The sequence below is a fragment of the Haliotis cracherodii genome, unplaced genomic scaffold, assembly GCF_022045235.1.
Source record: "Haliotis cracherodii isolate W230 unplaced genomic scaffold, xgHalCrac1.p SCAF_19, whole genome shotgun sequence".
Lineage (NCBI taxonomy): Eukaryota > Metazoa > Mollusca > Gastropoda > Lepetellida > Haliotidae > Haliotis > Haliotis cracherodii.
Window position 1 is genome coordinate 12,601,993 of NW_027266274.1, and position 13,428 is coordinate 12,615,420.

At 36.6% G+C, this 13,428-nt stretch overlaps 1 protein-coding gene across 11 annotated transcripts in view; it reads left to right on the top strand.

Moving 5' to 3' along the window:
• The window catches only part of LOC139466765 (twitchin-like), a 180,273-nt gene that overhangs the window by 59,091 nt on the left and 107,754 nt on the right, over positions 1-13,428 (top strand). For 10 of the 11 annotated variants that reach the window (XM_071248436.1, XM_071248433.1, XM_071248437.1 and 7 more), the window contains exons 1-3: positions 302-484; positions 2,330-2,422; positions 4,201-4,211. In XM_071248436.1, coding sequence (XP_071104537.1) covers positions 382-484; positions 2,330-2,422; positions 4,201-4,211 — 207 coding nt within the window. In that variant the 5' untranslated portion in view covers positions 302-381. Of the gene's footprint in view, positions 1-124; positions 485-2,329; positions 2,423-4,200; positions 4,212-13,428 lie in introns of those variants that run through there. The other variant, XM_071248441.1, reaches the window with a different exon arrangement.

The following is a 13,428-nucleotide window of genomic DNA, read 5'->3' on the forward strand; positions in this document are numbered from 1 at the left end:
GGGAGCACATTGTCCGTGCTCGTTAGAATAGAACTGCTTCGGCCTATACAATGGCTTCTGTTAGATATATCCGTAGACCTTGCCCTAGCACCTGTAGTTGACCTCTCTCTCCCGACCTGCACAGAACCCAAACAAGCACCTAAACAAGAACCCAAAGAAGAACCCAAACCTGAGCCCAAAAAAGATCCTAAGCAAGAGGCAAAGAAAGAGCCTGCAAAGAAAGACGAGCTTAAACCCGAAGAAAAGAAAGCAGCTCCTAAAAAAGAACCTTCTCCTAAAAAGGAGCCCTCTCCCAAAAAAGAGCCTCCCAAACCTCCCACTATTGTTGAACCTTCAGTTGAAGAAACTCAGAAGAAAGAGGGCAAAGGTAAAAAGGAAGACATGAATGACACAAATAGTAATAATAGTTCGAGTAGGAGTGGAAAGGCAGGTAAAGGAAAGCAGCGTGCGTACCAGAAGAAACCAACAACCATTCTTGAGGAAGGTGAGGTATTGCAGGAGTTCTCTCCCCTACATGTTGTAACGCTCGGTCCGCTCGTCCTATATCCGTATGTACTGACTGAAATTAAACCTGTAGGTCCTTGTGAAAAATGCGTGTCAAGACACTACCTTGAGAAGTTACTTGAAATTATCCTACATCAATGCATCACTGAATTCCACAGTTGGCCGTTTTTGTCAAGGCTGTAAATATCACGTCAACTGATGGCATCATTTTGTATTAACCATTAGTACCATTACAGTTATTGGCACCATTCATTCTCTCCTTCTATTGTGCCCTTTGTCAATAAGGCTACCATGGTAACAAGGATCTGGCCATTAATGACCATTGGTGCCAATGTGCCATTGTCTTCAGAGAATTGATTAAACCCTCTCAGTACAGACACTAGGAACACCGATTTGAGCAGACTTGACAGTCAAACCATGGAAGATTATTTTCCTTTCCTAAATCTTCATATTTGAAACCACATGCCTGGTACTTCAGATGTCCATGTTTTGACTGTCCTTTGTGTTGTCTCCCAAGTACACTGAGGTATCCATCATTATAACCAGCTGTACACACCTAACACAGTCCCTCACAAGTTGTATGTGTCTGTTGCATACTTCAATGTTATACCTCAGTCTGCTGGAGGAGAGTTATCTTGCCTTAACCACGTGTCTGTCTATGTTGTCCACCATGTCTCAAATTCATATTATCAAAAATAATCAAGACTGAATTTTGGAAATGTCTTCTCTCTTTGACAAATATACCTGAACTGGCTTAAGTATAATTGAAAATTATTTTTTGGAGAAAGATATATTGGTGAAAAATGGTTGTATTTTACACATATTTGATTCCTATACTTTGTGAAGAAATTTCGAACTATTAATCAAAAATGTTTTGAGACATGTTTATGTGTTGTCTATTGTCTTCAGGCCGATAATTTGAACTGATATGAAGAACATTACTCAGATCATTAATGAATTATTCAAACATTTCTAACAAACTGACCCAAGCACACTCAACCACTTGTAGATATCCCATGTTCAACACACTGTGAATACAGATAACTGACAACCCTAGAGCCTCTAACTGCGTAATTCCTAGATTTCCAAAACTCCATCAGTGTCACTTAATCCTGTATTTTTTACTATTATTGTCATAGCAACATAACTACTTACATTGTCATAGCAATGTCTACAACAAAGCTGTGGCATTCGTCAAGCGTATTTAGCACCTACATAGTATCCCTTCTCACAAAGCCACAACAAGCACAATTATTGTTTAATAACTTACATCCACACAAATATCACTATAGTCGTTCTCTAACAAGGCATAACATGATATAACATATTACCACTAATGTATTGAAAACTCATTGTTGCATATATATTTACCCATTCAAACAATGCATATTTGTATTAACTAGTTCAAATGTTGTAGTAACAGTTTTTTACATTCACATGATAAATTTTAACATAACCTTTTTGTACATTTTTCACACAGATGCTTTAACGAATGATTCATACAAATAAGGAAGGCTTGATAGTGATGATTTAATAGTAGTTCATAAACACATGCTTATGATATAGTCGGAATCATACAATGGAGATTTCTACAATTATGGACATCGTTTTTGTTGCTTTACTTTCCATACTCATGCATTCACTGTATAAATACATATTCGGAGTAATTTAGTTTAAAGCTGCCTTAGTTTTTGCTTCTTATTTTCTGTCTACACTTTTCATATCTTTTCAACCTGCACACAAGATAAAGACACACTTTTAGGGCTGGCCATGTCCATGTTGTGCATGTTTTTGTTTGTCCTCATGTCCTCTGTCCCATTGTAAGATGACGAAGAACACAAGGATGACGGTTATGAAGCTGATGTTGATCGCCCCGTTGCCCCGGATATCAGCATAAATGACTATGATGAAGATGATGGTAGGTTATTCGACGGGAAATCGTTTCACAGACAACCGAAAAATACTTCCTTAAAAAAATAGCATTCTACAGCAAAAGTGTTAACTGTAATTTGAACTGATTCTGAAATGTTATTTCAAAGAGTATCATTTATTAAGCATATTAAAAAAATGATATAATATTATTAATGGTTGCGTTTTATTCATATCCAATAAAACGAATTATTAGAGGAAAGTTTACTTTTGAGTTTGACATTATTTTTAATTTGAGTTTTAAATCTGATTTAAGATCCATATTATTATGTACTCTTTGTATGAACTAACTCGTGAGATAAATTGTTAATTACATGACATTAACATAACCAAATGACATTTAACTTGCTGCATGGACTAGCATTGACGGGTTTTTCATACCTACTGAAACGAACGTTAATGCACTTTATATTAACAAATATTCAACACTAAAATAACAGTCTTCATGAGTTATGGAAATATAATAAATAATTTAATACAAGCTAAACATTTATGATATACGGATATGAAGTAAGGCAGGTAAGAAAGTTCATTGAGAGAGATCAAGTCACTGAATGGAATTACTGCATTAAAGGTAAGTTTATTATGCCGTGATAAAGCTTTCTAAGGGTAGAAAATGAAGTATTTTGATAATTTGTATACATTATGCATTAAGGTATTCAGAATTTATCGAACAAAACTTGTAATGGGAAATAATTTTGTTCAATGAAGTTAAATTCCTCTGAGGGAACCACAGAATTAATTTTATAGGAAAACAGAATTGATGTTCAAATAGAAAGCACATTCAATATTTTCGTAGGAAGTGAGAGTTGATGTTCCACAAGATATCAGATTTGGTGTTCCACAAGATATCAGATTTGGCTTTTCAAAGGAACCTAAACGATGTATTTTGCTACTATGTAAACAATGTGAGACTACTTTGGAATTCCCGAGAAAGCTCTGTCAGGGCTGGTATGTATATGTATATGTCGGTTGTGGGGTGTCTGTGGTGACGTGATTCACCCAGTACTGTCTGCAGCACCGTGCGCTACGACTGTCTGTCATTGCCGCCATGTCAAAGTCGTTATCTGCTGCTGCTGCTTCTGCTGCTGCTGCGTCACAAAACCTTTTTTTACAGGTCGTGAACTTCACCTGAAGGATAGAAAATTTAGAAGAATACTTTCTGGGTCAAAATATTTTTAGGGCCAAAATTGCATATAAATTCCTAAATGTTAAAATGTCATGTGAGATCATGTACAGTTTAAAAATTGAAACTCACAACAAAATCAGTTTTCGATATTTATGACTACAATTATAATGGTACATTTTTTAAATAATTTGACCAAAAATGCCTTCAGGTGATGTAGTATTGTTCATGTGTCTAATATTTCACTTCAATTTCAGCACAAATTGTTCCTCATGCACTGAACACCATAGCATGGTAATTGTAGATAGACCCATAAAGCTTAGTGAGCCTTAGCTATGCCTGGACTAGATGTAGCCTGTAGATGGAGACAACATATCTGGAGAATATGAAGTATTTAAACAATATTCATGAAGTTTTCATATTAACAATATTTTAATGCACATGCTATGCAATGCTATAAACCATTAATTGAAGTTATGAGCATGTACATAACGACATCCAAAGGTTAATAATAGCCATTCCTGTTTGACAATAATTGGTGCTTTATGTGTAGTGTAAATTTAACACCAAAAAAATGAATAACTTGGTCCTCATCATTTCTACTTCTGAAACTAAACATATTTTTTTGTCTATTTTCACAGGAAAAGCAGGGGTAAGTGCTTTCTCATTACTCAATAATAATTGAAATCTGATCACATGTACCTTACAACTACTTACGTTGAATTGAAACAATATATTTGAATATATGCTGTGAAATTCATAGCGAGCACACTGAGAAAAGCTGAAATATGTTATGAAGATTTATATAATATTACAACCTGTCACACTTAGTTGTAAAAAGATGTAGCTGTAAGGGGTAACCAAAACCATATTTAATGATAACTAGTTGTAAGAACAGCTTGGCGCTTGGCACATTGCCATATGAAGATCAATACTCTTGAATAAAATGTTAAATCACATTTCTCCTCACCTTTCATTAATCATAAAGTATGCTTAATACCATATCACTCATGATAATTAGTTGTAAGGAATATCCAATACCATTTCAAACCCCAGACTTTATTACTCACTATCACTAGTTGTAAGGAATACCTTATCCCTCATTTTGGCTAGTTGTAAGGAATATCCAATGCCTTATCAATCACGTTCACCAGTTATAAGGAATATCCAATACCTTATCACTCACTGTCACTAGTTACAAGGTATACCTTATCCCTCATTATGGTTAGTTGTAAGGAATATCCAATGCCTTATCAATTACTTTCACCAGTTATAAGGAATATCCAGTACCTTATCTCCCATTATCACTAGTTGTAAGGAATATCCAATACCGTATCTCACATTATCACTAGTTGTTAGGAATATCTAATATCTTATCACTCATTAACACTAGTTTTGAGGAATACTCAATACAATAGTCAGAACAGGATCAAGGTGAGTCCAGGTAAAACAAACATTCAGATTCTTCAATATCATACATTATGAGGTATCCGCTATATCCAGGGACTTTTACTTAATTTGGTTAGTTTTTGAAAAAAATATTCCTCCATGCAAAGCAATAAGAACAAACATTGATAATCCAGGAATACTGTGTCATCAGCTCATCTTTCTCATTCTTCATCTTTCTCATCCTTGACCTTCTTCAGCCTGTGTGATACATTCATGGATCATCATTCAGTTTTCATGGAATCAATATTCAGTTTTCATGGAATCAATATCCAGTTTTCATGGAATCAGTATTCAGTTTTCATGGATTAAATAATAATGGATTCATCAGTCATCTTTCAAGGAGCATCCTTCATGTGTCACACACCTTCATCTTTCAATGTGTCCTAGCAAGACCCAAGTTCCCTACAGAAGGGACAGTGGAGCATGTGTGTAAGATACCTGGTCTTGATGGCGGCGGAACTCATCACAGGAAGTTTGCAAGACGAGCGGTTGGCACTTATCCCAGGAGCCAGCATGGTGCATGGTGATGCTGACTGACAGTCTTGATGGAGAATCTCGTACCTCACGTGTTGCGACTGCAAGATAACATGATGATATGAACTTTTTGTCCTGCAGTGTGAGAAAGTTATGGAATATTTCTGTTGACTCAACTTCAAATACCTGCTGAAGATATGATACCGATCTCCTGAATGCCAAATTACTGGAATTTTTAAAATGGAATATCTATTTTTTCTTTTAGCCAGATACCTGTGATACAAGTAGATTTACCAGAACAATAATCACTTCGATTCAGAGTTGGTAGCGAATTTTGCCCAGTTAAAATAATGAAATTCTGTTACTTCATTTCCATACCAACAACTATAGTCTAAATCACGTTTAAAAGACCAAGTATTATGTTCATAATTAGACTCTCAATAAGTGGTGAATCAGAATTTTCTCAGAAAAAATTGTTACTTCTCAGGCAGGGGTGTTTCCAAGTTTAATTGGGGGCACGGGTGGCCCAGTCGTCTAAGGCGCCGCGATTCGCTGTGCAGAGTTGCGTCCCTTGGGCACGCCAGAAACCTATGATTGTGGGTTCGAATCCCGGTTCGCCCCGATTATGTTTCTAGGTTTGTCAGCACCATACCCGTGCTCGTGGGTTTCACCGAAGTGGTAAACGTCTGAGACCTGCATCACTTCGGGCTTTCCTCCCACATTAAGCTGACACGCCGTGATATAACTGGAATACTGTTAAAAGCGGCGTTAAACCCAACTCACTCACTCACTCACTCCAAGTTTAATTATTATTACCGTAGTTCAGAGATTGCAGTCAACTTTTGATTGCCTTTTAAATTTAGTTCCACTAATTGAGTCTTTAAGGTCTGAGAATGATGTCAAAATTTTTAATCATATCCTAGAACTAGTTAATTTCCTTTATCAAAAACAAGCACCCCTCCTTTTGAAAATCTTACCATTGAACAAAACAATTTTCAAATAAGTATAGCTTGTTTGTGAAAGGAAGTCATCTTAGCAATGTGACAATCTTAGTGCTAAGTTTATGTGCAACTGTAGGATTACCCCCGTAAGGTGATCATAGCCATAATACAAGATTAGCAATACATATATGTGCAACTGTGTGAATATATTTACAAGGTCATCTTAGCAATATAACCATCTTAGCGCAAAGTTTATATGTTGAGGTGTGGTTATATGGGTTGTAATGCACCATCAGTCATCTTAATCTTAAACACACACACTACTGACAAACACACATGACTACAGCTGGCAAAAAGGGTGGGATTACTATCTTGAATGTTTAGAATCCATCTGCCAACAAGTTGTTAAACATGATAGCTCTCAAAAACACACAAACTTATTTGAAATTTGTAATTTTTTCCACTGCCAACTGCTTATGGTGGAAGTCTCTTCTGAGAGGTAATTTCATTTTAAACGAGGAAAAGAAAATTATGGCACATGAAAATAAAACAAAATGGCTGGAACCTTTCAAACCCATCCATCAATGCTTCTTTTTGTACCACAGTGGTGTAATTACATCAAGACCTGCCACCATTCTATCTGTGCTCCAGCTAATTTATTTTGCATACTCCCATTTTGTTCCCAGTACACATAAGTCATTATAAACCAGATCAAAAGTATTTGTTGATGTGTCAGCACAAAATATTCTGATTACCAAAATCTCGGAATGAAATGGTATCAGGGGACAACTTGAAAACACACTCGAATACCAAGCTGTTTGACTTGTGTATTATTTATCGAGGTGTACACATGTGTATGACTTTAGCGTTAACCTGACACACAGCTTTTATGGCTTGCATAATACCCTAAAGATGGCACATTTACACGAAGGTGCTGTTTCTTTTAACATAAATTTGTTGCCATGGTAACACAGACTGAATGTTTGTTTGAAGCAAAGGAAAACAACTCAATCAGTGAAATACCAAGTGCCAAGACAAGGGACTGAAATATGAAGGGAAGGATCACCTTGTGAGATCTGTGTATTCTTTGCCTGTCTCATAAAAGATGAACTTGTGACGTCAGAAAACCGTCTCTTCATCCAGCATCCACACTCGGATCTTTGACAAACTCCGAGGCAGACGTCTCGCCAAGATTTCAGACACAGGCCTTAAGTTCCAGTAACAGAATAGTGTCTTGGAAGAAGCATCCTTCATACTTCATCCTTTCTGTTTTTCATCCAGTTCCAAAATGTCTACCTGCCATTTTCGTACATTTGGATACCTTTGACTGTGGATGTCGTCTGCTCTTGCACAACCATCTTGGATTTGTTGCCAAACTGAAGCTACCTGTGATGCTTAATGGGCTTTGTGATGAAACCTACCTGTAGCCCACAATCATATCAAATGCGTAAAGTGTGAGATGTAAAAATAATTGGAGTATTGTGATTGCCAAGTGTTGTACAAACGGATCTTAACTGGATGTATACCTTACCATAGTTGTATAAGTCAGCAAGACCATTTCTGCTGGAGATTGAGAGTGTTAAACAAACGGAATATTTCATTCAGTCGACATCACAGCTACACTGTCAGAAGATGTACCCACAAATCAAAATTCATCAGGCTGAGGTAATGTCATCTTTCATTTATAAACCTGACCTATTTTCAGGGGTTAGTATTTAATGTTTGAAGTATTTTAATACTTTGACGAAGCGGAGAAGTATTTTGTTGTTTCTTCATGGATGTATGCAGCACCATACTGAGGATGTGGAAAACTTGGATACAATCGCAGCTGACAGTGTTGTTTCATTTAGCATGTAGAAATTGTTTGTTATGAGAGCTGTTAAAGGAAGATATGTCATTGTGATCAACCATCATATGTTGCCATGGCAGCTTATTAACAATTTCATTGTCATATATTTAACTATTTTTTTTTAATTACTGGGTTTTTTATCAGTTGAACATATTTATGATTGCTTACAGAATTATTTTTGTTGGTATCAATCAGCTTGTTCATGTATATGGCCTATAGGGACAGTAGCTGCCTGTAATATTTTCCCAGGAACCCCTCCCTTTTGTGTATGTTGTCCTAGGACTAGGGCTGTTGGGCCATCAGGAATCTATTACATTTTTGTAAGGTGTTCTAAGACTAAGGTTGTTGGGCCGTCAGGATCCATCCTTTTGTGTATGTTGTCCTAAGACTAAGGTTGTTGGGCCATCAGACTCCATCCTTTTGTGTATGTTGTCCTAAGACTAAGGTTGTTGGGCCATCAGACTCCATCCTTTTGTGTATGTTGTCCTAAGACTAAGGTTGTTGGGCCATCAGACTCCATCCTTTTGAGTATGTTGTCCTAAGACTAGGAGCTGTTGTGCCATCAGGATCCCATTCCTTTTCTTTATGTTGTCTTAAGACTAGGAGCTGTTGTGCCATCAGGATCCCATCACTTCTGTGTATGTTGTCCTAAGAAAAGGGCTGTTGGTCCATCAGGAATCTATTCCACTTTTGTAAGGTGTTGTAAGACTAGGAGCTGTTCTGCCATCAGGATCCCATTCCTTTTGTGCATGTTGTCCTAAGACTAAGGCTGTTGGGCCATCAGACTCCATCCTTTTGAGTATGTTGTCCTAAGACTAGGAGCTGTTGTGCCATCAGGATCCCATTCCTTTTCTTTATGTTGTCTTAAGACTAGGAGCTGTTGTGCCATCAGGATCCCATCACTTCTGTGTATGTTGTCCTAAGAAAAGGGCTGTTGGTCCATCAGGAATCTATTCCACTTTTGTAAGGTGTTGTAAGACTAGGAGCTGTTCTGCCATCAGGATCCCATTCCTTTGTGTATGTTGTCCTAAGACTAGGAGCTGTTGTACCATTAAGATCCCATTCCTTTTGTGCATGTTGTCCTAAGACTAAGGCTGTTGGCCCATCAGACTCCATCCCTTTGTGTATGTCATCCTAAGACTAGGAGCTGTTGTACCATTAAGATCCCATTCCTTTTGTGCATGTTGTCCTAAGACTAAGGCTGTTGGGCCATCAGACTCCATCCCTTTGTGTATGTCATCCTAAGACTAGGAGCTGTTGGGCCATCAGGATCCCAATCCTTTGTGTATGTCATCCTAAGACTAGGAGCTGTTGGGCCATCAGGATCCCAATCCTTTGTGTATGTCATCCTAAGACTAGGAGCTGTTGGGCCATCAGGATCCCTTTCCTTTTGTGTATGTCATCCTAAGACTAGGAGCTGTTGTGCCGTCAGGACCCCAATCCTTTTTGTATGTTGTCCTAAGACTAGGAGCTGTTGGGCCATCAGGATCCCTTTCCTTTTGTGTATGTCCTCCTAAGACTAGGGCCATAAGGATTTCATCCCATGTGTGAATCGTGTCCAAAGGTTAAGGGCTGTCAAGTACATGTATTCCCTCTTCTCTCAATAGTTAGGATTACCATGTTTTGGTCTACTAGTAACTTATTACATACTGCTTATGAATGAGTAGATGTGTAACTGTTAATGCTGCTTTTGTATCCTTGTATTTTGATATTTGATTCCATGAGGACCTCCTACATTCCCTGAGCCAAGGAACCCTCTTATAGTTCATTTAGTGTTGAAGAAAACATGCAATATCATGAAATTGCTATGTTCAAAATGGGAAAGTTTCATGTCAAACTTCATTTTGAAAGTTTATATTGGTTTAGGTGAGCTACAGTGCATAATGACATTGTTTATAAACAGGTAGACTTGGTCCTTGTTTTGCAGATATAAATATTTTTGTGCAAACATTACCCAATGAAAAGGTAAATCTGTGGTAAAAAAATTATTTCTTATTCACCAGTTTTCCGTTGGGAAATGTTAGGAAGATTAAGTGTTCTGTACATGACATTACCAGGAATTTAAGCACCTGTGGATCTGCCACTGAGCAGAGAAAGGGTTAATACCGCTGAAGTGGCTCTTCTGTGAACCTAGGAAGCATGAGAAACACTGCCACTTATTTAAGCAGTCATTTGATAGCATTTTCTCTTAATGGATCATAAAAGTAATTTCTTGAAACAGCATAGAGTAAGATAAGACTAGCCATATACGCTCCACTGTAGGCGCGGAACATGAGAAGGTTCATTGTGGCTAGAAGGGCGTATATGGTCCCTGACTAAACCCATCATCTGATGAGGAAGACATATTCTTGTGTTCTGGAACAGTTTGGAAGATGGTTGTTCCAAAATAGTCTGTACCTCTGTCTTTCTCAGTGCAAGTGACGCAGAACACTACTCAGGGAATGCAGTCGAAATTGCCTCAGAACACTGAATCTTAACATGTTCTATCTATGGATAATGCATGCGTTGACCTCAGTTGCAATTAAGTTTGACAGAAATGAGAGAAACATATCTTAAAGATGAGTACTTGCGTCACTGTGAATTAAGTTGTAGATGTTAATCATGATTATTTGAAGTATTTGGCAACAAGTTGGACATATAATCGTCTATATTTCCATTGCTGTCATTATAATGTGTTCATTCCAAGCGATATGCACCTTAGGAATAATGTTCAATGAGTGAAAGGCATTCTTCATTGTATTTACTAATACATTATATAAGATTAAGCATACCATGTCACATTCTGAATGATGACATATTTAATTGATAATGAGTTTCTTAAGTAATAATATATTGCAGAGTCAGGTATTTGCTAAGGTCATGGTGACCCAAGTGAAAAGTGCATAGCTATTACTTTGCCTACATTATGAATTAGAAAATTATGAATGGCTTGTGATGAATATTTTCTAATCCAGATCCTTGTATTCAAGTATACAGTTAAAAGTATTTCAGTAAATATGTCGCTCTTTTGCCATGTGGATTCTTGATGCCTGCCACACTTTTCCAAATTTATAATTTACAGATAATAAATTAGGTTATGGGGGGTCTTCTTGACAAAATTTCCTATTTAAGTGTCTAATTACTTTCAGTGTTAGTAGCATTTTCCTGATTGGATAAGAAAATATTTAGTTCAAGAATATTTCCAAAATCTGGACCAAATCTACAAATGTTCAGGAGGTGAATGATGACAGGTATGGCCCTATCGAGAACACCTGGCATCATCACTATGTTAAGTGATTCATAAACACATACTTTTGATATAATCAGAGTTGTACAATCGACTCTGCTTTTAATAGAAATTTCTTATGATTATGGAAAATTGATAGTTATGCAAATTGATAGTTGATGATTTTGAAGTGCACAACTAAATCAAACAAATAGGACTCTATTAAGAGTTAAACTTTGAAACCCAACTAACTGGATTTCTTTTTGACTATGGATACATATTGGATCAGTATATTGGTGAGTGTCTAAAAGCAGATCAAGGAATTGATGATTATTTATGAACATACTAATATATTTACAATGCTACTATTTGTTCTTTGTATTGATTAATTATTTGATCAGCATAACATAGCTTGCTATTATGAAAAACAATAATTCAAATAAAAGCCAGAATAATAAATAAAAAGAAATCAAAGTAAATAGAATGGGCAAGCCTTTCCATTATCGATTATTTAATATGATTAAGTTGTTCAGTATGTACAAAAAAACATTAAGATATTAGTAAGCTTGTGAAAGTATGGTATTCAACAGTCAACCCTTTAAATAACCAATGCATGTCTGTTGAAATAGAAGCCCTGGCTTTTATAGAGCAAAAAAAGGTTTAGGATAATCATCTATTTATTACTTTTCATTAATACTAAATGTTGCTTATGACATATGTTACCATTGCAGTGAATAAGTATGAATGGCAGCACTAATTATTACTGACATAATTAAGATGGTGCTACACACAGGCCATACATGCAAGTGTACGTAGTCTGTAGCTTTCCTGGCTTGGCATCAAGAATGTGAGCGCTTGTGGTCTCGATCAGACTATATCTGTCTTGCCTTCACATCACCAGTACAATTTCTTAACAAGGGAAACATGTGCTACCTTCCTGGAACCAAATTATTCTTGACATTATAGACTTGAAATGTACTTGAAAACTTGGACATTTAATAATGGTTATGCTGAATGCCATATAGATTAAACGCAATTACACAATTATGTAGGTAGTAAAGCATAAACCATTGATTATACTAATAAATATTAATGTAAAGTTTGTTCAAAATTTGTGAACTTAGAACTCAATGGTTTGCTTGTAATTCCAGATTTACCAAAATGGCTACTTAACACTATTCAGCTGCACTATCAGAAAAAAGATCCAATTAATGCGCCGTGTAAACAAATCATGTTTAAAGAGTTGCATTCTCGTCCTTGATTGCTCTAAGAATAGGACTTACTGAAAGCTTTTGTAACAACGTTTTAAAAAAAATATGGCCAAGAAAAGGTATTTTGAAGCTCTTGTAGTCCGCGATGTTAAGAATGTTGTTTATGTGATACTTGCCGGCTTAACAAGTAACAAATCCCAGACTACTTCATTAGTCAACACATTTCCCTCTGGTGGCCTGAAACATTTACCGAAAATTTGTTTTTGATTATTTCCGCACTTGTATACTTCATTGCCTTTTTGACATCCTATTCCAGAAACACTGCTGTAAGCAACAGATAAACAAACAATGATAGGATTTGGACATGTGCCCAGCTGGGGTCCACATAATTCATTTTACAGATATAATCAGTTTTTAAGAATATGTTACGATGGTTTGTATGAGACCAAAATGTCTGTGTCTGACAAAAACTTCACCAATCATGTAGATGCTGTAATCTCTCTGCATGGCAAAGTAGTCGATTTTCTCAGCAATGTTCTCCACGCTGGGTATAGAATCAACAAACCAAATGCCGCCTTCCTGCCAACTTCTTATAGGAGTATCAGTTACAAGCAGGTACCAGAAATATCTCTTATTTTCCTCACAACTCCCTTCACAAATACCAAGACTGTTTGTCAAAAGCTTCTGTTCCACACTATAGTTTTTTAGGCATGAAAGGTCAAAAGTTATTATATTGAAAT